Genomic DNA, 26,029 nt, shown 5'->3' with positions numbered 1-26,029 from the left:
TAGGCTTGTCTAGATTTCTTGGTGTAATGCTGGGAGGTACCCATCAATAGGTACCCAAATGTAGTAATGGTTGCAGCTCCTGTCGTCAGACTATACCCCAAGATGTATTGTGTGATAAAAACGACAGAAGGCCTTTGGATGATAAAAGTATATTATCAAATAGAGACTATAACCATGGCTTTCTAAGCACGCAAATAATACAAACAAACTTATAGAATCTAAATAAAGTTCTGTGCAGGAATATATTTTGTATTGTGCTATCAGTGTTTATTGGCAGTGACAAATATACAGACGCAATAAAATAATCAACAAGTACAATAATATTGTGAGTATTTTTCAACATAACAAGAGTAACAAATACTCACAAACAAGGAAAGGTATTAAGGAAAGAACACTTGGGGATAATTTTATACAATTGTATCATTTCTGGTTAAATAAATGCAAGAGGAAAATGAAGTGGCTGTAATCTTGTTTTGCGCCTGTAAGATTTATCTCGGTGACCAATTTTATGTAATATTATTGCAAATTGCTGGATTATACAGTTGCATGTGGGGCAAATAATTATAATGCTCTTTACCTCTTTATAAATGCTAACGTTACTGCACATTTATGTTTTTCAGGTTTCATTCAAGAAAACCAACCAGGTAATTAAAAAAAAAAAAAAAAAAATCAGTTTATTTGGTTGTTTCTAACTTTACCATTAACGTGTGTGCTAATCTTGACTATGCTATATGTAGACTAAAGCTAGCTACACACTATACAATTATTGGGCCGATTTGCCAATAATCGGGTGATCGGCCGGATTTATTGTATAGTGTGTGTATGAACGATAGTTTTAACGTTTTGTACACAAATGCATTTTTTAGATTATTTGATCGATCGGCCAAGAACGAATATCTCTGCCTCAACTTCCCGATATCAATCGGTGTGTGTGCATTTTCGATAATCTGATATTTCCTATGTTCCCCTGTCACTGTCATTCTCCTCGTGGGCGTATATACAAAATGAGTGCGGTGTGGTGGAAAATCGGTACCTTCTAATAAAAAATTGCATATTATGTAGCAAAGATATTGGGGCTTGCAATTTGCCGAAAAATCTGACGGTATGTAGCTAGCTTTAAGATGGTAACATTATCTGTCCAATCTGGCTGGTTGGAACGAAAATCTGGTAATGTATGGGAGTAAATGACAATCGACCATTTGTTCCCAAATGCAGGAAAATGGCCAAAAACTGCTGTTGGGACAAATTGGTTAAATCAAATGGATTTAATGAATTTGTCTGAACAACCATTTTTGTCTATTTTCCAGTGTTTGGGAACAAATGGGTGATACCATACATTACCAGATTTTCGTTGCAATCAGCCAGATTGGACAGATAATCTTATAGTGCGCACCTATTTACTAATTTTTTTTATAATGTGGGTGTTTGCATTGTTTTTTTTTTTTTTAAGTCGCTAATGCTAGAAACAAACGTATATGTTTAGTGTGTATAAGGAATGTGATTAATGTCCTGATTCAGCAAGGATCGCACTTGTTAATACGCACGCAATCGGCCGATTGTTTAGCACTGCACATGCATCGCAGTGCACGAACCAGCCGCTGCAATCACAGTGGCAACACAGACCCATCGCAGAGTGATTGACAGGAAGTGTCATTTGTGGGTGTGGTAACGGGGGTGTGGTCAGGGGCAAACGCAGGCGTGCCAGTGCGTTTCAACGGCATTGCAGGGTCGTACATAAATTAGTCGCTGCGATACCATACGCAGCCTGAGTCCTCATAGCGTGCGCTGAAGTTAGCAGTTCCTGAAGTCTGACCTGCCTTAACTGTGCGTATGGGTCCGATGTTACTCGATGTTACCAATTATTTTGCTATATTGTTAAAGTATACGGATGTAAGGGGGAGTGGGCGTCCTTATGTTAGGCTGCGATCGCAATGCGAATGCAATTATTTGCATATCACCGTTGATATTCGCAACTGCGTTTCGTGCGTATGAGCAGAATAGCGATCCTTGCTGATTCAGGCCCTAAGGCAGAATTGTTCTGCATTCTGGTTATGTGCAACACGCATCTTCTGTCCGCCATTTATTGTAGCCTCCAGCCTCCTCCTAAACCTTCATGCCATGTGTAGCAGAACGATGCCCAGATAGTTATAACAAAATGTGGCATCCAAATAAGAACCTTGAACAGCAGGTAGAGAATGATTTAGAAGAATTAAGCACAAAATCCCATTGTAATGTGTACACCCAGACTGGTTGAGCTAGAACTGTACGCCCTGGTTTTACAATTGATGTTTCCATTCTTCTATAGGCAATTCCAGTGCATGAGATATTGCTTTTTAGCACACTACAAAATCTGAAATGCAATTATTCAATGTGAAATAGTTACTAATAAGATTCATAGTTTAAAGGGGTTAAAAGACAAACAGAAGTCTATACGGTTCAGCATTTTCTAAATGATGTATTGACCCAGAGAAAGGCAGATATCAATGTAACCGTGTAAGTAGGAATACATTTCTTTCCTGGCTGCATTAGGTGTATGCACAGAAACTCCTTTTGACCATCTATATTTGCAAGGTTTTGTTCGTTCATTTTATATCAGCCCGATTGTCTATAATGGACAAAACATGGAAAATAAGTTTACCCTAAATAGTCAAAAATCTTAACTCTCCATCCGTACATTGGTTTCTTTTGTTTCTAGACAATCAAATGAACTTGCCGCACTGATTAATTGCAACACGCGTGCACATGTCGCTCTGGCTTGGAACGATTGCTTCCAAATGTTTTCATCACTGTTACATTTTCAGAATGACTTGGTCATAGCCAGATTTGGTCGTTGGTTATCGGTATAACCCAGATCATGGGGTAAATTTACTAAAGTGAGAGTTTTTTAGAAGTGAGTTTTAGAAGAGATGTTGCCCATAGCAACCAATCAGATTCTAGCCATTATCTTCTAGAAGGTGCTAGTTAAATGTTAAGTAGAATCTGATTGGTTGCTATGGGCAACATCACTTTTAAAACTCACTTCTAAAAACTCTCACTTTAGTAAATTTACCCCCTATGTCTCCACACAGGAGATGGAATGGACAGAATAATATAAACCTACAGTCAGGTGCATAAATATTGGGACATTGACAGAATTTTCATATTTTGGCCTCTATTCACCACTACATTGGCTTTGAAATGAAACAAACAAGATGGGCTTTAACTGCAGACTTTCAGATTTAATTTGAGGGTAATTACATCCAATTCAGGTGAACGGTGTAGGAATTACAACGGTTTCTATATGTGCCTCCCACTTTTTAAGGGGCCAAAAGTAATGGGACTATCAACTCAAAAGCTATTTGATGGACAGGTGTGGGCTATTCCCTCATTATTTCATTATCAATTAAGCAGGTAAAAGGTCTGGAGATGATTCTAAGTGTGACATTTGCATTTGGAATCAGTTGCTATCGACTCTCAATATGAGATCCAAAGAACTGTCACTATCAGTGAAGCAAGCCATCATTAGGTTGAAAAATCAAAACAAACCCATCAGAGATATAGCAAAAACATTAGGTGTGGCCAAATCAACTGTTTGGAACATTCTTAAAAAGAACGCACTTGAGAGCTCAGCAACACCAAAAGACCCGGAAGACCACGGAAAACAACTGTGGTGGATGACAGAAGAATTATTTCCCTGGTGAAGAAAAACCCCTTCACAACAGTTGGCCAAATCAAGAACACTCTCCAGGAGGTAGGTGTTGTATGTGTGTCAAAATCAACAATCAAGAGAAGACTTCACAAGAGTGGATATAAAGGGTTCACCACAAGATGTACACCATTGGTGAACCTCAAAAACAGAAAGACCAGATTAGAGTTTGCCAAGCAACATCTAAAAAAGCCATTACAGTTCTGGAACAACATCCTATGGACAGATGAGACAAAGATCAACTTGTACGAGAGAGATGGGAAGAGAAGAGTATGGAGAAGGAAAGGAACTGCTCATGATCCAAAACATATCACCTCATCAGTGAAGCATGGTGGTGGTAGTGTCATGGCGTGGGCATGTATGGCTGCCAATGGAACTGGTTCCCTTGTATTTATTGATGATGTGACTGCTGACAAAGGCAGCAGAATTAATTCTGAAGTGTTTCGGCCAATATTATATGCTCATATTCAGTCAAATGCTTCAGAACTCAATGGACGGCGCTTCACAGTGCAGATGGACAATGATCCGAAGCATACTGCAAAAGCAACCAAAGAGTTTTTAAGGCTAAAAAGTGGAATGTTATGCAATGGCCAAGTCAATCCCCTGACCTGAATCCGATTGAGCATGTATTTCACTTGATGAAGACAAAACTGAAGGGAAAATGCCCCAAGAACAAGCAGGAACTGAAGACATTTGCAGTAGAGGCCTGGCAGAGCATCGTCAGGGATGAAACCCAGCGTCTGGTGATGTCTATGCGTTCCAGACTTCAGGCTGTTATTGCCTGCAAAGGATTTGCAACAAAGTGTTAAAAAGTGAAAGTTAGATTTAGGATTGTTTAGTTTGTCCCATTACTTTTGGCCCCTTAAAAAGTGGGAGGCACATATAGAAACCGTTGTAATTCCTACACCGTTCACCTGATTTGGATGTAATTACCCTCAAATTAAATCTGAAAGTCTGCAGTTAAAGCACATCTTGTTTGTTTCATGTCAAAGCCATTGTGGTGGTGAATAGAGGCCAAAATATGAAAATTCTGTCAATGTCCCAATATTTATGCACCTGACTGTATTTCTCTCCCCCTCTCCCGCAAGATAGGATTTTCATTTCAGAAGTCCAAAACCTTGTGTAAACCAAGGCTGCAAATGGCATGTTTTATCATCGATAGCTGTACCCGTATAATAGAGGCAGTTGGGTGGAAAATGATTAGTATTGGCTTATTGCACCTTATTCTGCTTTTCCAGTGTGTTTATATGTAGTGGTCATTTTCAGGCACGGAAGTATTCTCACCGGTGACACATCTACAGACAAGAAGCAGAAAGTCGAGCAGAGCATCAGCTCATCCCATGACGTGTCGTCCCATGAGTTTGATCCTACAGGTAGGCCACTCTAAAGTTGCACAGTACCATAATATTTGTCTAATAAGAAAGTCTATGGATATTGTCCAAGCTGCCCCAAATCTAGAGCCAAGCACAATACCAGTCTCCGGTAACAAAACAAAACATGACAGGATGACACAGTAAAACTATTTCAAGCCTGTAAAGCTGAACGCATTCTCTAATCTAAAATCCCACATGTAATGCCGCATGCAGTTACTTTCAGTAGCATTTACTACCAGGTTTCATGTTAAGTTGTTTTGTATTACTGTATATGATATACTTGGGTCTATCATCGTGCTGTGTTTATTTTACACTCCAGTTCTATACATGCAGTATCCTTGTCTGTAACGATACAGTTGTCACGAGGCGGCTTACAGAAAGCTTGGCTCTTACAAGTCCCAAGGGGCTTATGTGATAGGTTGCGAGCTGCAGCCGCTGCAGGGATTTCGGCGAGTTTTCCCGTATTTTTAAAATGGCAGTCATTGCAGAGCTGGTTTTGCCTTTAAAATGATTGCCGCCTCAAAAATACGGGAAGCAGGGCCCAGATTAATGCTTGTGGGGGCCCCAGGGCAACTTAGTCGTGGGGACCCCCCTACAAGCCACACAGAGCCGAGCGCACCACTCGCCCCCCTGCTCAGGCTACATGAAGACAGGGGCAAACACTCACACATACACATAACAGTATACACACACTAACACATATATACACACTATCACATACATGCATACACACACACACAGTGGAGGGGGGGTGCGGGTTTATGCGCTATTGTAAAGCTGGCCCATCCCCCTTTAGAAAGCTGATGCAGCGGCACTGACTGTGCCGTTGTAATGCAATCTGTCGTACAGCCGCGGCTCCAGTGCCTCTACCTAGGTGCTCGGCAGGGTCACATCGACCCTGTGTGGGGGCCCGGGGAAGAACGCTCCTGTCGCTCCCCCCAATCCGGCCCTGACAGGAAGACTCGCATAAGTTCTGGCAGCCCATTTACATAAGCCCCCAAGAAGTCGTCATGTCTGGACTGTCTAAAGAGTAAGTACAAGTAACATCTAAACTGCTGTAAGAGCTTCCAGGTATTTTCTTCTGTTTTGTATATTTTTTTTTTATGTATTCTTATAGGTAAGGGAGGGGGTTTGATTATATTAAATATTCATATGGCAAACACATTGCTTACTAATTCCTGTAGTTTCAGTATGCAATAAAGAAAGTGGAGAGAGGCTGGAGCTCCTATTAGTGTGCAGATGACCGTAGTGTCCCAATATCCCATTGCTGCCACCTCCAAAGTGGTGTAAACCAGTGCAATTTTACATGGTTAAACAGGATCTGTGGACTACAGAGACATTGAGAACTTGGAAAAATCTGCACTCTCTGCCCTTTGAACTTCATTATATTGAATTTTACATTAGTGCGCGGCATTAGCTGCATCATCTGCTTCCATGTTTTAATTTCCTCATCATAAACACACATGTGCTTCTCTTTTACTTGATGCCATTTTTGTTGGGTAACCCTTCCTAGTGCCACTGAACGTCTCGGTCATCCTGGTCATCCCTGTTAGGCTGCAGTATTTACTTAGCACAACAATTGTTAGTGTCCTGGACAATGGGCCTCATTCAGAGACGGACGCTAATGCCACTGCAGCTGTGAATTCGTAGTCGGCGGTTTTGCGGAAATATGAAAATGCTGCAGCCACCTGGATTTGTATTGAGACGCCCACCGATGGCCTCGCAAATCCTAGCAACCGCGTAGAAAGAAGCAGCATCGGTCGCAGCACAGTCGATAATCCGCCTTCTGCGTATACCCTATGGTTGGTCAAAATGGGCATCAGAACAGAGACGCCGTAGCGTTTGTAACTGCATACGGGAACGCAGTCACAGGCTGAGACGCCCCGAAAAGGGCAACGACGCGCCTTTGTTTGAGTCACCAACCCCCCTTTTGCCGACCTTAAACAGACCCTGCCTGTCAATCACTTTGCGAATAAAGCCTCACTACGAGCGACATCGGTAATGAAACTTGAGGTATGCGCAGTACGACTCGGCAGCATGCGCGGATCACCGATAATCGCTCATCTGCACAACGCATTGCGTCCATACTCTGAATCTGGTCCAGTGTGTCCAAGCAATGGACGGTGCCAATATCCCAGCCAGAGGTTAGCAATGGAACCTTTACTGCTGTACTGCCCCAATCTACTGTAATTAGATCAATTGGCCTTTCTGTCAGTGCACCTACACCTCTCCTTACTATCTGCCATGTATCTATACAATTTAGCTTTTCTTTTCTCCTTCTTCACAGTGCTTCTCTCTCCTGTATCCTATTTGTCCCCCTCCCATCGCTATGTTCCCTCCTAACTTGTCTGCACCCATGGAATGTTTTGCTCTGTACGCTCGCTTCACTCACTGAAATGCACAAGCAGAATCAGACCACACACACACACACACACACACACACACACACCATGGAATCAGTACGATTTACCACCGGCCGCATTGGCCAACGGTTCAAATCCCGACAGCGGCAGCCCGACAAGGGTGAAAATCCTGATCGTAAATTAAGGTAAGTATCGCTAACCTTTCTAACCCCTCTAACCCTCCCTTAGGAGTGCCTAAACCTAACCCCCCCTTCCCCGCAGCCTAGCCCTAATCCTCCCGGGGGGTTGCCTAATCCTATTTCCCCCCTCGGGAGCCCCTAACCTAAACCTCCCCCACCCCTCATCCCCGCGGCTGTACGCGCCCGGCTTTCCTTCGATCGGGATGCCGGGCTCCCTGGTAGGTAAAATGACAGACTTCGGGATTTCGACGCCTGTCATTAGATCCTTGCCGGAAATTAGACAGTCAACATTGCCCTACTCTCTCTCATGGTCTCTGGCAACATCTCCCCCAAAAGCAAAAGTATAAGGTCGCACTAAAGTAGAAACATTAGCACAAGCCTATGCAATGTACCCCATATTAATGCATATACTCCTCAAAATTGTCTGTCCTATAAAAGTATTGCTTTGGGGTGCTGCTCCAGGATTTATAGCAATAATCTTCACAAACACAGAAATAGTAGTCCTTTATAATAGAGTGCACTTGTATTTGCATAAGCACAAACATATTATAAAACGTAACCTTTATTTGGTATTTCTTTAATAAACAGTTATGTTAAAATCAGCAAAATAAAATTATAGCTCAGTGGTGAAAGTTTAAAATAGAGGCTATGATTAGTGTCTGTGTCCCACTTTATTGTTACTGTGCTGCACTCATAGAACGTCTAATATTCAATGTAATATTCCTATTCACATACGACAGCTATCAGCAGGTAACAGCTATTAACGGCAATATGGGGATTATATATTTCCACAACATATTGATGAGGCAGTAGAGTGAATATTTAGTTGAGCTGAAGCATCTAAATCTACTTGAATATTTCATGGATTATATGCTGTCACTCTATACATCCAATTATCCTCCCAGATTCATCAATTCTTAGTGTGTACTTCAGCAGCGGTCCTATTGCTACACTATATATCTTATATTCAGCTCCACAGGAAGACTGCGGCACCGTTATAACAAGCAGGCAGATCCAGTGTGACACAGAGCCACTGATTAGGGTGAACGCATTGGCACCACCAGAATCACTAGGCAGAAGCGATGTTATACGGAGCTGGTGTCCATAAATAGCGGCATTGACATTTTTAAGTTCTACAGTTGGACTAATACAGAGTTATAACATTGGTCCCGATATTCAGTGGGAGACTTGTGTGAATAGTTGTTATATGATAACAACATAAGCACTACCAATATAAAGGAAGTGATACATTTTAGTCCCTAATCAATACTTATACACATTACATGTGTAGTGGGGATTACATGCTAAGTGAACACTGGAAGAAATCCATCTGACTCCAAAATTCAGTGAACATAGATTGAAGATCTATCTCATAACTGAATCACGATAATCCAGTGCACAGACAGGACATTAAGTACACTGTGCTTATTTGATTAAGAATGTGATAGTAGTTACTAAGAATAATTTGATCCCTGTAATGGACGCTGATTCCTATTTAGTGAAAAGATACATTTATTTCAGTCTTCCTGTGGAGCTGAATAAAAGATATTGTGTAGCAATAGGACCGCTTCTGAAGTACACACTAACAATTGATGAATCTGGGAGGATAATTGGATGTATAGAGTGACAGCATATAATCCCTGAAATATTCAGGTAGATTAAGGGGCATATTCAATTAGATGCGAAAAGTCGGAAAGGTTTCGCCTGCCGTAGTTTTAGCAGACTTCGCGTGTTTTGGAATCGAAAACTGTTTGCGCGCGGTCCTGCTATTCGCCTTATTCAATTCCAAAGGACGTGAAAACAGAATCCGGCGAAACTCAAACAGGCGAAAAGTGCTGTCAGATTTGGGGAAATCCGCGTGACAACCCCCAAAAGATAGACTAACATTGGGGATCATTGTAGATGCCCGCGAATAGCCCTTCTGAAGCTATTTTGGGTACTTAAATGCTCTCATTAGCTGCTAATTTGCGTATTTGCACAAGTGGTGAAGAATAGCATTTAGCGATTTTTTTCCGAGAAAATAACTAGTCCCAGCAAATTTGGGTTACATGAAAATGGGTGCAAGCATGGTTAAAAATCGCAAAAGTGGTGTTTTAAAAAACGGTAAAAATGCACCTGCAATCAAAAAACACCACTCCCATACCTGCAGACCCCCCAAAAGTCTCTTTTGCTACTTTTTAAGTTTATACCCTAACTTTTTTTTTTAGGATTTTTTTTAATGAAGTTAACCTTTGGGGGGCGGTCCAAAGGGTGCACAGTGGTTTTCTCACTTTTGCACCACAAAACCACAAATCTGCACTTTTTTCCGCCTACTTTCATTGGCAAATCTTTTTCGCCTATTCCATTGCATTGACTTTCTGCGTACGAGAAAAGTCTTTTGGAATTGAATACGGGAATAAGTTTTTGCCTAGCGAAGTGACGTCATCCGCGGATAACTGCTTTTCGCGTCTAATTGAATATGCCCCTTAGATGCTTCAGTTCAACTAAAATGTTCACTCTACTGCCTCAATATGTTATGGAAATATATAATATATAAATAATATAATCCCCATATTGCCTTTAATAGCTATTACCTGCTGATAGCTGTCATATGTGAATAGGAATATTAAATTGAATATTAGACGTTCTGTGACTGCAGCATAGTAACAATAAAGTGGGACACAGAGACTAATCATAGCCTTTATTTTAAACTTTCACCACTGATCTATAATTTTATTTTGCTGATTTTAACATAACTGTTAATTAACGAATGCCAAATAAAGGTTAAGTTTTTTAATATTTTTGTGCTTATGTAAATACAGGTGCACTGCATTATAAGGACTGCTATTTCTGTGTTTGTGAAGAACCTCTCCCAACCCTGGGCCCCGAGCATTCCACACTTTTTGCTCATGCTCCTTGTTCAACCCCAAAACTTCCCATCCATCGTCATTCTATCGTCTAATCTCATCCACATCTCTCCCCTACCCTCTGCCCCCTTTTCCCTTGGACTCTGGAATATGAGCTCTGTCTGTTACAAGCTTGTTTACATACATGAGCTATATTTCTGTAAATTCCGCAAATTCCTTGTCACTGCAATAACCTGACTTACCTAGTGATACTATGTCCCGGAATCTCACTGTGCCTTCTGAGTTCTATCACCAGAGCCATCCCACTCCAAACTCTTCCATAGAAATCTATTCCTTTTGTCTATTGTCTCCTCTCCACCTACTGTATGTGTTACTGTCAATTATCTCCACACCAGCTCCTGTCTCCCGGGTCCACGACAACTTTGCTTCCTATCCATATTTATTCTACTTCAACTTACCCCACTGTTTCTGCTGCCTCAAAATGTATTTTGCTTTCTTCTTCCTTTGGTCTCTCCAATGGACTTCATCTTCCTATGAGATTGACACACCTGGACTCCCCTTCTTTTGCTACTGCTACATCTCCAGGTTCTCCAGCTCTGCTTTCCCATTCCTACATCTCCTCCTTCCAGTCTCACCATAACGGGCCCCTCCCCCAGCGTGCAAATCAACACGCAGACAGAACCACTGACCTACACTCTACCTGATCCGCTTCTACACTGCACTGAGGGGTCTATTTACTAAGCAGTGTCGACAGAGTGAAAGGAGATAAGGTACCAGCCAATCCGCTCCTAACACTGCTTAGTAAATAGACCTCTTAAGCTGCTACCTGTCCTGTCGTTATCTGACATCTACAACAGTGCACCCACTGCTGAGCGCCTCTTCTAGGAAATCTTGGCCTAACTGGATTCCTTCAATCTCCATGCATTCTGTAATCCTACAACTCTACCCTTTCGCTTGTCAAGCAAACCACTTCTCTAATAATCACCCAGTCTTCCTACCCGGGCGATATGTTGCCTCTATTAAATTGCTTTTCTGCCCACCTGCTCCTCTTCCCCCTTCCTCTTGATAGAGCCGGCTCTCCTCTGCTGCTCCCATTAGGACACCCTCACTACAGTACTGTTCCTCTCTTGGACAGACATTTGATCCTCTTATTTTAGCTCCCCATTTTTATTTTACATCTACATTATTTGGTCTACCTAGTATGGCCCTCTTCTATGTATGCACAGTTATCCCTGTAGTCCAGTGCTGTTCCGCTTTTCAGATCAATGTCAATAATACTATTTGTTGATCCCCCAGAGTTTACTGCTAGAGAGCGAGGTTTTGGGTAGTGAGGCCGAGATACTCTCTTCACACAATGCTGTTAGTCTTTTAGCATTTGTTTTACATGTCTAACACAAGCCTTAGGTGTCCATGACATATGCGTACATTAAAATAAAACTGGGAAACAAACACATTTTGAATTTCCATAGAGAACGTATATTTGTGTCCCTGTAAGCGATAGAGGTAATAGAATAAATGACATGTAAGGTTGGCTGCTATGCTAGGAATCTTGAAAGATTAGTTTTTTGTTTGTTTGTTTTGTTAGATACCCAAAATGTAATATGTGGTTCATTATTTAGGAAGTTATTATCTTTCATTTATGAAGCCCTGTCCTATTATGCAGTGCTTTATACTGAGGGGATCTTAACACAAACATATGGCCTACAATGACTTGAAACTGAAGGTAAAGATGGCCCCATCCGAAAGAGCTTACAATCTAAGAGGTGCGAGATCTGTAGCCATTGTGTTGTAAATTTATTACCATTTTTAATTTTGTTTTAAACTCTGGAAAGCTGTAAAACAACTCATAATATCATATTAGTCTTAAGGGGCCCACATACATAGCGATGTGCACACGATCAGCTGATGTGTACGATTTGTGTACGATTTCCCTTGAAACTCTCCCCAGCAGCTCTGCACACGATCTCCACACGATCTGCACACGATTTGGTGTCCAATCTTCATATGATCTCTCCTGCAATCAGACTTTTTACAGTGCATCGCCTCCTAGATTGTCAGATCTGCCCTACTGCACAGCAGATCTGAAGATGCGATGTGCGACCAGCGGGGGACGCGCATCGCATCGTGATCGTGAGTGGGGACTCACGATTTAGTCACAATTTTGGCATATTTTACACGATCTGTTGTTCCAATGCGTCGGAATCGCCAGATCGGGTAAAATATCGCTATGTGTGTGGGCAGCTTCAGGCCTAGAAAAAGAGAAATGGACAGCGCCCATATTGTGAAGTATTGCTCACATTCATCACACCCATCACATTAAAACCGCCTGCCTAATATTGTGTAGGTTTCCCCCTCGTGCCGCCAAGAACAGCTCTGACCCATCAAGGCATGGACTGTACAAGACCTCTGACGGCGTCCTGTGGTGTCTGGCACCAAGACGTAAGCAGCAGATACAATAAGTCCTGTAAGTTGCTAGGTGGGGCCTCCATGGCTCGGACTTGTTTTTCCAGCGCATCCCAATCGGATCAGATCTAGGGAATTTGTCATGGTACCCAAACCATTCCTGAGCCATTTCTGCAGTGTGGCTGGGACGCATTATCCTGCTGAGATGCCACTGTCATCAGGAAATACCGTTGCCATGAATGGGTGCACTTGTTTATTTTGCTCTCTGCTTTTTTTTTTTCTTTTAAAATAGATTAGAGTGTATTAAGCTATTTTAGCTTAACCAAACTATGATTAAAAATATCTTTTTAGGCTGTTTAGCAGTTATTTAATGTTATACTTTACTATTATGACTAGCGTTAGGTAATTTTATATAAGTGGCACTAGAAGGCATTGAAGTGCTGCCTTATTGTGCGGATACCCTAGGTCTGAACCTGACCAGGGGTTTTATATGTGTGCAGTTTGTATGTTCTCTCTATATTGGCGTGCATTTTTGCAGTGTGTTCTGGTCCCTCCCCCCCCCTCCCCCACGGTCCAAAGCATACTGGTAGATTAATTGGCTTCTGACCTATTGTGTTGAGAAGGAATTCATCAGTATTCTCTGGGAATTGCTGTGTAATATTGTGATGCTATACAAATAAATGATCATGTACAATAAAACTTGATATGTTAATGAAATCAAGTATTAGCATTGGTAAACAAATCACAGAAGATCCATCCGCTTGCTGAAACATAGGTGTTATCAGGAGTAGAGCTGCTCAGTGCAATGGTCTGTAGAGTAGATAGGCCCATGTACTCTGCAGGAGAGTGCTGTATGCTCTGGAGAACATAATCTCTCCTCTGCGGTCCACTCTGCTAATATTCAAACTTCACAACTCAGAGCACAATCAGCTGTAAGGATGCAGACAGACATTTTGAACCAATAACCAATTCTTACCAATAACCAATTCTTACCAACCAGGTTTTGGAAGAAATTGCAGCGAAGACCGTTGTGTACCCAGCAATTATTTTTAGCAAACATATTATGAAAAGGGCCATTATTGGGAAGGTGGGTTTGCTATCCGAATTGTATTGTCTTAATTAGATAATTTAATATATATTATTAAATGTATTCTATAAGAAACAGTGTTTCATTGCTCCGATATCATGGCATGTGATATGTTAGCAAGTAAAGAGCACACACATGGTAACTCCATTCATAGCAGAAGTGCTTTCCCCGTTGTTCGCTATTCCTCCCAGTGGCTTATTTTGTGTGTGGACCATGTACTGCAGAAGCTAAATAATTGTGAATAAAACGTACAATTGTCACTAGTGGTTGTGACTTTTTTTTTTTTTGTCTTGGTCTTCATTACACCTATACACCTCCCACAGTATCTCATTGTACTTCCAAAAACTGTCATCAGTCATCGCTCAACTTGTCCGGTGCAGATTGCTGCCACTACCCACCTTTCTCTGTGCCATTATTCTACCACTAAGGGCCGTACTCAATTAGACGCAAAAAGCCATTATCTGCGGAAAAATATCGCCGATTTCGGCCTTTTGCACGATCGGAACCTATTTCCGGTTTCAATTCCAGCCGGGTTTTGCGTACGCGGAAAGTCAATACAATATAATAGGCGAAAAAGATTCGCTGGTGAAAAGAAGTGCAACATTTTTATTTTGGGGTGCAAAGGTGGGGTGCTTCTGCCTTCAAATCCCCAAGGACCCAGCCAAACCAGCTACGGTTCATGGTTGATGCTAAGGCGAGCTCAGGCAGGACAGAAACCTCCCGTGGAGCACTCAGAACCCTTGGGACAGCCCCCCCAAAGGACAACTGCCAAAAAATCCCTGGAAAAAACTTAACACCCCAAAAAAGTACTTTCATTTTGGGGGCTAAATAGCACAAAGTGGGTGGACAACTTAAAAAACTAGCGAAATAAGGTTCTGGGGGTGCTCTAAGAAGGGGCCAAGCGTTTTTGGGGATTGCAGGTGCTTTTATGCAGGAGGAAATTCACTTTTACTAAAACTACACTTTAGAGACATTAAAATATGCTAGCACCCATTTTCAGGTACCCCAAATTTGACTGGACTACTTATTCTCTCCAAAAAATACAGCTTAATGCCATTCTTCACCACTTGTGCAAATATGCTAATTAGAAGCTATTGAAACAACTTAAGTACCCCAAAAAGTATTATTAGGGCTACATTGATCCCCAATGTTTCTGCATCTGTTGGGGAGTTCAGGCTGATTTCCCCTATTCTGACACCACTTTCCGCCTCTTCTGACTTCCCAGCTTGCCATTTTGGAATTGAATATGGCGAATAGTGGGAATGCGCACGATAAGTTTCCGCATCCATAACAAGCGATGTAGGCGAAAAGTCCGGCAGGTAGAACTTTATTCCAGACGCAAAACTAATTGAATACGGCCCTATGATGTAATACCCTCAGCACTCGGGTGGGTTGTCTTGGTCCCATTTTTCAGCACTTGTATACAAGCTTGGAGTATGCTTTAGTTATAACACATTATAATAAACCATAATATAATGTGCACATATGGTATATTATTATTATTATCATCATTATTTTAAATGGAAGTGCTGTCCAATGCTGGAAGTCTACAATATTACGTTCAGAACCTCTGGAGGTGAATCTTGTGTTCAGAGGCAATTGTAAGGTCAGTGATAGACAGCAGAAGTAAATATAGGTGTTACCTGGTGAAACCAAGTTACTTGGGGGGTAAAAAGGGATGGAGTAGGTAAAATAAATAAATAAAAGAAAAAAAATTAAATGATTCTTTTTTAAGTGCACTTTAAAAAAAAAAATTTACCCAAATTTTACTGAGGTGCTGATTCCGATTGTTAGACCTCTCCATACAATATGCAGTTATATGTTGAAGGCAAGACTATTTCTTTCCCCTAAACAGGGGCTGATGGGTGGGTCGTAAGCAAGAGGGACCAATCAAAAGCCGCAGTCTCTTGTTTTCAGCTTCTTATTGGTCTTCCATCATTGACCCTGCCTTTGCAGTGTTGCACAGCTCTGGTTTTCTGCCAAGACTAAAGGTGCCCCAGGACTCCGCAGGATAGGAAACTGTAGGTGATGTGTGGTATTGTGACACCAGTATTTTAGTCTGATTTTACCTTCCACTGTGGTCATTGCTGGGATGTAAGCTTTGTTTTTTAGACAAACGAATGGGCTCTGATAGTGCCAGCACTTTAAGTGAAGCCAGTTACTTGTAGAGAATACACTATTTATCATACATATTGTGAATGACAGTCAATGTCAGCTTGCCCCCGGCCCATTTGCTGCTGACCATCTTTAGAGTGTTGTGCATCATCAACACAAGAAACCTTCTGTAATTGCAGTGGATGAGGAACGACACTTATGTTGCTACCGTATTAGATGAGAGAAGATCTTTCACACCAACAAATTGTGAGCATAGCATGCAGCAGTATATCTTCTGTCATCGGCTACTGTAGATCCTCGAACCTACCGAGCATCTCTGTGACGGGAAGAATATTCTCTGCTTGAGAGTCAGTGCCCAGACTATCATTGAGCTGAGAGGGTCTGTGGGATCGAAGAGATGCTGGCAGCACATTCACGTCCTGCCTGTTAAGCTGGGTACACACTATGCGATCCATCCAACGATATATCCTTTCAGACGCGGATATATCAGGCAGATCATATAGTGTGCACGCCCGATCGTGTGTCGCGGACGATGCGATGAATGACGCCATGCTGCTAAACGCAGCATGCAATGTCCCATGGTGCCCCTTCGCGTGCAGTGTGTACAGATGGCCCAATGTATCGTTACATTGCGTCTTCCCTTCGGCTGGGTACACAATCATATACTGTGTACCCAGGGCCGGATTAAGGCTTGTGGGGGCCCCAGGGCAACTAAGTTGCGGGGGGCCCCTTCAAGCCACACAGAGTCGAGCCCAGCCGTGCCCCCAGCAGCAGTCTACCCCAGCAGTGTCCCCAGTAGCAGTCCCCCCTCAACAGTAGTCCCCCCCCCCCCAGGAGTACACCTAGTAGTAATCCCCCTCTTTGCTGTGTCCCCCCAGAAATGGTCCCACCAGTGTGTAGTGCCCCCAGTAGTAGTCCTCCCAGCAGTGCCCCTAGTAGTCCCCCCAGTAATCCCCCCCCTGCAGTGCCCCTTGTAGTACCCCCTGCAGTGCCCGTAGTAGTGCTCCTAGTAGTAGTAGTACCCCCTGCAGTGCCCCTAGTAGTAGTACCCCCCCAGCAGTGCCCCTTGTAGTACCCCCTGCAGTGCCCCTAGTAACCCCCCCCCCCCTCCTCAGACACACGCACACAAAATAACCCAACTTCCACTTACCTCAATCCCCGCTCTGTCGTCTGCTCCTCCGTCCAGCGTCCTCCCTGGCCGGCCCTCTCTGCATGATGGAAGAGATGTCAAGGCGTCTCTCCCATCAGACACTGCGGGAGCCGGAAGACGGAGGCTCTGGCGGTGGGAGCAGCAACCGATGAGAGTCTGACTGACTCTCATCGGCTGCTAAAACAAACACATTGCTGCCAGCATCGGCGGCTGTGTGTTTGTGCTGTGTAGTGCGGATGGCATTTATGTGCCGTCCACACTACCACCCTGCCCCAAGCTGATGCAGCAGCACTGACTGTGCTGCTGCATGCAGTAGAATGGCCGCAGGTGCAGAGCGCCCTCCTCCTTTAACAGGTGCCGCCGGCACCTGTTCTCGGCAGGGTCACACCAACCCTGTGTGGGGGCCCTCTGTGTGTGGGGGCCCACAGACGACCGCCCCTGTCGCCCCCCCTTAATCCGGCCCTGTGTGTACCCAACTTTACATTGTATGAAATGTGAAGTCCGCTATTGTAGGAATCTTCCTCGCTGGTTATTTTTCTGGTAGCAGCCCCTGGTTCCTCCCATGATATATTGAAGACTAGGACTACTCCATAGAAATCTTATTGATGAGGAAGGATAGAGGTCCTGTGGGACTAAGGACCTGATTCAGGTTGGATCGCAAGGCTGCGGACGCACGTAACCGGTCGATGTTACCGTTCTGCATATGCATCGCAGTGTGCAAGCCGGGCACTGCGATCGGATATACACGCAGCGGCACAAATAATTTTACAGGAAGCGCAGTTTAGGGATGGAGAGGGGGGGTGGTGGAAGTTACACAGGCGCGCCTGTGCATTTGACCGCCATTACAGGGGCGTGCATAATTAAGCCCCTGCGATGGCATACGCAGCCCGAGGTCTAGAAGGCGACGGGAAGTTTTGCAGTCTGAGTGTCGGGGTCAGCTCAACCACAACTGCGTATGGGTCCGACGTTACCGATGTTTTCGCTGACTTGCGGATGTATGTAATGGGAAGTGAGCGGCTTTATAAGCTTTTGGGTGTCTGGGTATAGTGCTGCGATCGCATTCATTAGCATATTTTCGCGAGCGGGTGCGTGCGATTGCAGATTTGCGACTTGCAGATTTGCGATCCGTGCTGACAGCTTCCGTCATTTAATGGTGGTCATCGCCTGCTCTTCAGTACTTTATGGATTCTGTGGGAACAGGCACCATCAGAAGCTTTTTCCAAGAACTTCTAAAAAGTCTCCAGAGAATTCTGGATATTGCTGGTTATATTTAAGGATCTCCGGGCCAGTAGTTGCCCGTTAACTAGGCTTCGTAAGTTCATTGTTTGTCTCTGTTATAAGGACAGTGTTATAGTATGTATTTAGGGGGCTTGAGACGTGACTGTTGGAACCACAAGGCCGCTGCACATTACATTTGCTAACACACATCAGATCGCATTTGGAGTACAGAGCACCGACATGGACGGGTAGATACAGAGCTGCCCGTAAGTCTATGTGGACGGTTATTGCCATTTTTAGCACAGTACATGTTCTGTAGCCAAACTTACACCACTATGAGCTACTAATAGGGGCGCTTCAGAGTCTTACGCAAATCAGTCGCATCTCCACTAAAGAAGTGTAACTTGACGGCAACTGGGCTATCGCACATAGGCTTAGCTGAGAGAGCGCATGTTGGCGGAATTGCAGGCAATGCAGGACTGTGTGTGTGCTAGTATTGTCTGATTTCACACTGATCTCTTGCACCAGGCGTAGGGTTGGGACAATTGTGTGCGTACTGATAATAATGGCTGCTATTCCCACAAGCCTATAGCTCGGTGCGGTGCAGTCATGTAGATTAATACAATTTGGTTTACAGGCGAATATCTATATTTAGGTCCATGCAGGCATGGTGATAGTGGTCAACGTGCAGGCAACATGGAACCAGCCCCTAAGTATTCACTCCAAGGCCCAAGATGACAACCTATGGGTTAAATAGTCAAGCTGTTGAGAGCGCCTCACCATTGCAGAGTATTCCATTGGTACGCCTGCTACATAGGCACTGGCCTTACTCTGCGACGTCAGAATCAATAGAAGGAAATGGCTTAATGCAAATGGACTGTGTTTCCCATTTGTGTAACCATTGCATAGGCAGACCTAGAGGGCTTTTTGTTCGTGCACATTGATTTAGTCAGTCAATCATGATGCCCTAAGTATTTTTTAGTTAAAAAGAAATGAAAAGCCAATGTGGACACATATATAGGTAATGGGTAATTGACACATGGGGAAGTTGATTTGCTAATCATTCTTGTAATTTTGTCTTGTGGTAGGAAAAAAACGTGTTCCCCTAATTTACGGTCATCGCTGTTAGGGACGGATATTTGTTTGACCATGGGACACCAACACAGGTGAAATTGCTCAAAAACAGAGGATTCCTTGCCATAGATTCTTACCTTTGTACCAAAGGCACAATGTAAAAAAGGGATTTTATAAAAGGTCACGTGTTTTCCTAATGGCAATTTTAAAATTAACAAATCTGCTAGCACACTGATATGTAGATGGAATATTGTGCTCTTCCTTGCCACACTGCAGTGAGGATCCACTGGCACGTTTTTAAAGCTCTGGGTCTCTAACCCTAATTGAAAATATCCATTTGATATGGAGAGGATGTCAAATGAATGCTCCACAGCAGTGGTTTGGACGCGTATTCAAAGTACTCAATGAAAAGGGTCTCCTATTGAAATCCATGGACTATTAGCAGGCCCTGTCACTGAAAACGTGTAAAGCGTTCCTTATTACGCACGGGAGCTTTAAGGGCACCAGTTTCCAATGTATATAAAATTGTTTTTATAAACAACAGACCTCTACCGCCAAGTCCAGTTGTAAATATGAAAAGGAAAAGCCCAGGCTAGTGTGTGTTTAAACACTGCATACATTCTTTTGCAGACAAGTAGGTATGTTAAAATAATTGGAATATCTGTTTTAGTTTGTACAAAGCACATTAATAACAAATGCTTTGCAAACCCATCTGATCAGGTAGATTAGATATGACTCCAACTACATGCCAAAATTAAATAGAATTCTATTTATATAGGAAATACTTTCCCTATACATTTTTTTCTTTTCCAGCCGATTGTGTACTGTTTATAGTATTGTGAACGGTAATGAATTGAAGGTCTTTACAATAGTACCAGGCTCCAGGGCAGTCACTCTTTTTCTCAGGGGACAAAAAAATACGGGACCCCTCACATAGTGATAGAGTGTTGTCAGCTGTGGGTTTGGCACTATAATAGTGAGAACACCAGTAATTACATCTTGAGCCATAAACAGGGTCATTACCAGCATCACACGCGGGGAAACATCAGTTTGTTTGGTCTTTTCCTCCATTGCTTGTATAATTAAAACTTTAGGTTCAAAAACTCTTGTACTGCTTGAGATATTATTGTACTTCAGCTTTTTGGTATTGATAGTTTGATCTCAAAACCTCACTCAACATTTGTTGGTAATCTTATTAAAACAGTGTAAAGTTACAATTCTAAAAAATAATAAAGCTGTATTTCTATTTCGGATGTGTGTTTGACTTGGGTAGCTTTGAACGCACAGTCGTTAGTGGGAAGTTAGTAGCAATTTTTTTCCCAGTAGTGACACGTTTGTCGATTTGTGCCTAATATATGTTGAGCTTGCAGTCGTCTGTTTATTTATATTTTCGCTGTGAAGTTACCAATGTTGTCCCTGCAACTTCATTTCTCCTTCTCTCTCCCGCTATTGTGCAGAGAGTTCGTCCAGGAAGACAAAGTCTACTTGGGATGAGAGTAGACAGGAGACCTATGGTAAGACCAATCTGCCAGCGTGGCTCCCTGCCCACCATCGCTGTGTGTCTAACTCTCTGCTTTGCATGGCATTCTTTGCCTATGGGGCAGAGGCTGGGTGACTTTGTGTCCTGCAGCGTAAAGCTTTAAGCATGCACATCTTAATCTCCTTTGTGTGTGTGTGTGTGTGTCTGTGTCTGTGTTGGTTATAAGTTTCACTTTGCAGAGTACCCGCTGGTACAGTATTAAACCTTCTTCTTGTTTTTCTTGGGTTGTACAAGTCATGGGTAATGCATTTAATCTGGTGAAAATATATTTTCGATATTTCTGTCAATTTGAGAGCTATATATATTTTGTGTCAAGCTTGTGCTTTACTAAGTTGCACACTTTGTGGTATTAATTTTATTTATTAACAGTTTCTTATATAGCGCAGCATATTCTTTTGCGCTTTACAATTGGAACATTAATAGAACAAAACTGGGTGGTAACAGATAGATATATAGGTAGGAAGGCCCAGTTTGCAAGCTTACAATCTATAGGGAAATAGGCATTGATACACAAGGATAGGTGCTATATATTGCAATTTGGTCCAGCCAGACTGCAGAGTTGGTTTGGTTAATGGCCTTATGTGTAAGTAAAAGTATTTTGTATTGAATACGGTAGAAGACCGGCAACCAATGGAGGGACTGACGGAGCGGGGCAGCAGACGATGAACATTTGGCAAGGAAGATAAGCCTTGCAGCTGCATTCATAATGGATTGTAATGGCGATAGCCTGTTTTTGGGAAGACCAATAAGGAGACTATTGCAATAGTCAATGCGGGAAATAATATGGAAATATACATAGATTTAAGATGCTTCTTACTTATGCAGCACTTGGCAGGCAACCTGCTGCTGTGAGTGACTCCGGCTGTCCAATTTGGTCATCATTCAATATTTAGTTCAATTTATTTGATTAAATGTCGTTCTTTATTCATCCCTGTTTAAATATAGCTTAATGACATGTCTTGTTTTGTTTTGTAGTTTTTTGATGTCTGCTCTTTATCCATTCTTGTTTTTTACATGTCAATTACATTTAATCTGATTATATGTTTCGTCGGTCACGCCGGCAGCCGGTTATCACAGCTGCTGACAGTTTTTGATCTCTCCTATTTCATAGACGTATGAGGATTGGCAGAAGGTGGGTGGCAGAGATTTGTACTATATGTAACTGTAGGGATCTTGATTTGTACAACTGGTGTAGTCGAAGGGTGGTCGGGGGCTTGTCAGTGGTACTTCTAGGCCCACCTACACATTTCTGCCACAGTTTTAAAGTGGAGCCTTGGGGGAAAAAAAGTTAATGCGAGGGGACAAGAGAAACAAACAAAAACATTTATTTTGCTTTTAAGTATGCAAACTATCTACGTAAAAAATATTAATATATCAAAGGGTTAGATAGAGTTTAATAAAGCCTTGGAGACTACATCTGGCCTTCAAACTCTCCGATTTAGGTTTCCTTTATTATAATGTAGAATTCTGCCATTTGACATTACTCTCTTTGGGCTATATTAACAAAATGGTAGAAATAATTCTAAAAGCAATGGTCTAGCATTTAATATTGTTGCCGTGGGCAAAATCGCCTAGACTCTGCAGTTTTTTTTTTTTATAAACCTGCCCCATAGTGAATATAGGGCCTGATTCAGACCCGGTCGCTAAGCTGCGCTCGCTCGCTGCCAAAAGGGGCTTTGTATGCAAATCCCGCAATCGCACTGTCTGTCTTAAGGACACCCTCTATGTCTTAGAGGGCGACGGCAGCGAGCGTACGCAGGAGTATAAAGCCGCCCACCCCTCTTAGCACACGTCATCTCCAGGAAGTGTGTGATTAATCGGAAACATCAAGAGCCACCGGAGCTGCACGCAGCATTTGGTAGACCCTACCCCACCGCAAGCACTGCGATCAGTTCAGGCTAAAAGTCAACCACAACCAAGTGACATGTTCAATGACGCTACTTTGCTAATTATGCACACCCATTAAACTCCATTTTGACGCTCAGGCACGCCGGCTTTCGCACTTTCACTCCCCCGTTCACAAGCACCTTCCCCTGTCACCACCCACAAACTGCGCTATCTGTCACTCAAAGTAGCGTCCAGTCTGTGTACTCCGAGCGCACGATTCCCGGCCGCAGTGACTGGTTCGCGCACGCATACTTTGATGCCTGCCCAGATGTGCGATAATCTCCCCTAGCGAGCGTTCGCAGCTTAGCGACCGGGTCTGAATCAGGCCCATAGCCCCTTGTCGTTGCTTTGGTCTGTTAGCGTGGTTAGAAGCTGAATGCAGAATTATGTCTTTTTTTACATTGTTTTCCAACATACCTATAATATTCTGAGTTTGATTGGAAGATTACCTTGCTGATTATGGGGCAAATGGCCCAGTGTTCTCCTCTAATGTCGCATGTGGTCAGCTTAAGCTGAAACAAATGTCAGTATTTACAAATCTGCTGTTGGTAGGCTTGCAATTTGATTTTGTTTTTTTTTAATCCCTCCTCCTTCTCCAAGAACCCTTGTGAAATTGCCTGTTGGTTGGTATAAAGGATTAGAAACTGCTACAAGTAAAATAAAACCCGCACATCTCAAAACAGGTTTCTCCTTGTGCAGGTGATGAAGTTTGTGTGCAGACTAAATGTCAGGTGATGAAAGCAAGCCACGGCACTCTACGGATAAACGCTGGCTCTGGCTTTTGTCCAAAGGAAATCCCTAAATAAACAGGCATAAAGCAAGACTAAATCACAGCATTAAGCGCTAATAGTTCAGTCAATTGGTGCACAAAAGACTGTAATACTAAGTGCAAGATTCATATGTATAATTCTCTTATCGATCATTGTTGAATTGCAAACTCAAGGGAGTCGCGTTTGTCTAATGTGAATAGAGTAATGCTCAGCTGGTATCCCCCTGCGCTGTTTCCTGGTAAAGACCATACACCAACGCGCAGAGGCCACTTGTGTATAGTGATTACTTTTAATGGACAAAAAAAATAAAAAATCAAACCTTAAAAACTTGTTCATATATAATGTATTCAGTTACCTGATAGCTATTTATCTTTGCGCTTATATGTTTGTTAAAAGAGATTATTTATACACTATATGCTGCTAATTCAATTAGCCAGTACCAGCTGGCTTGATTTAACTACAAATAAAAAAAATACTCAAAAAAATGGGTTGCGTCTATACGTGGATTCTATGCATAAAATAGTATACTGTATTATGTTTCACGTGACTCAAATTCAATTCAACAAGGCTTCTCTCAAAAAACAAAAAAAAACAAAACATATGTTAAGTGTCTGTCTATGAAATATCTAAAACACACATCATATAGCAAGTATGCAAGTGTATTATAATATATATATATTTTTTTTTACATGAAAATAACTTGAAATAATACCACTTTGGCTGCAATATGCAATTTAGTAGTATTAGTAACTAGTTACCCATAAAAGTCCAATAGGGGTATTCAATATGGGAGCGAAAACATCGTTTTTTAATTAATATCGCACTTTTGACGTCATTATCGCAGGTTTGACTTTTACACCGTATTCAATTTCAAAGACTTATCGCAGGTTCGAAAAGTCTTTGATAAAAAACGGGGATAACTTTTCACCATTGAAAAGGTGTCAAAAAAAAGTGCAGAATTGGGGTTTAGGGGTGCAGGCTTAAAAAAAAATAGCCTGCACCCCTGGGAATGACATTTAAAAAAGAACTGTGTCAAAAAAAAGTTTAAAAAAAAATTGGGACACCCCAAAAAATTAATTTAAAAATTGGGGTGAAAAAAAAAAAATGGAAAAAAATTGTTTAACAATAGGGAAATAGGTTCAGGGCTATTCTACAAGTATACGGCAGGTGTTTTCTAGAATACAATTATAGCGGCAGGTGCACAATTGCAGAATTTTTAAAAACTTACTTTAGGGACATCAAAATATGCTAGTACCCATTTTCATGTACCCCAAATTTGATGGGACCACTTAAAAAAACGAAAAAAAAAACCCTAAGTGCTCTTCTGCATCACTTCTTCAATGTCGGGCTTCAATGTCGGGAAAAAACACCTTCTGCGGCTATTTAAATCCCCGACTTTCAATTGCAGGCTAAAACGGGGGTACCCATAGTGATCCCTCATGTTTTTACAACTTTAGGGGGGTCCTACAATTTTTTTAAGGTAAAATTCGTAACTTTACGCAAATCCAACTTCGGAGTCTCCCGTTTTCGTTAATTTCATATTGAATACGGGGATAAGCGGGCGCGCCCCCGATACTTTAACGCAGGTAAAAACTCCGATATGAAACGTAAACTTCGACAGCGAAGTTTACGTTTCATATTGAATACCCCTGAGTGTCTGTCGTCTCACAAATCAGTGAGGCTAATTACAGTCTCCTGCGTGTTTAAGAGATGGATACAATGTGCTCACCGGCAAGTTGAGCTAGTTACTTTGTTTCCTTAATCAGTCTGTATACATGGGTTCAGGTCACAAAGTTCCTAATGCGGTGTGTTAACTCAAGGTGCCTCCACAAACAGAGATGTGCTCACAATCCTCCGATGTGTATGATTTCCCCTGAACTCTCAACCGGCAGCTCCCCGGCAATCCTACACACGATTTGTAGTAAAAAAAATGTCCAATCTGACTTGAGATCTATAAATACATATAGTGCATTGTGTCCCAGATTGGCAAATCTTCCCTACAGCATGGCATCTCTGAAGATGAGATGTACGACGAGCGGGGACGCGCATTGGCTTCGGATTTGGCCATATTTTACACGATTTGTCGTCACGATTCATCGAAATCGGCCAAGTCGGGTAAAAAATCGCTATGTGTGTAGGCACCTTCAGTTTTTATATACAGACCGCGCTGGTACACCTGCTTGGTGTCTTTCCCCTGACTTTAGGAGAGACCACGGCATGTGTATTCCCAGCGGCCGTTGTGGTGTAGAACGCACCAATTATCACAGGGTCTTTCCTTCCTTGTCACATGCTTTAGGTGGTGGTATTCTCTCAGTTCAATGTTACAGGCTGATAATATG

The 26,029-nt window shown here is 42.4% G+C and overlaps 1 protein-coding gene across 3 annotated transcripts in view; it reads left to right on the top strand.

Moving 5' to 3' along the window:
• ARHGEF12 (Rho guanine nucleotide exchange factor 12) overlaps positions 1 to 26,029 on the top strand; it is a 247,100-nt gene that overhangs the window by 30,518 nt on the left and 190,553 nt on the right. For 2 of the 3 annotated variants that reach the window (XM_088458720.1, XM_088458719.1), the window contains exons 2-4: positions 621 to 644; positions 4,952 to 5,058; positions 20,951 to 21,007. In XM_088458720.1, coding sequence (XP_088314846.1) covers positions 621 to 644; positions 4,952 to 5,058; positions 20,951 to 21,007 — 188 coding nt within the window. The remainder of the gene's footprint in view (positions 1 to 620; positions 645 to 4,951; positions 5,059 to 20,950; positions 21,008 to 26,029) is intronic. The other variant, XM_088458721.1, reaches the window with a different exon arrangement.

The sequence above is a fragment of the Taudactylus pleione genome, unplaced genomic scaffold (genome assembly GCF_031769625.1).
Source record: "Taudactylus pleione unplaced genomic scaffold, aTauple2 ptg000848l, whole genome shotgun sequence".
NCBI classification, from domain to species: Eukaryota; Metazoa; Chordata; class Amphibia; order Anura; family Myobatrachidae; genus Taudactylus; species Taudactylus pleione.
This window is presented reverse-complemented; position numbering and strand designations above follow the sequence as displayed.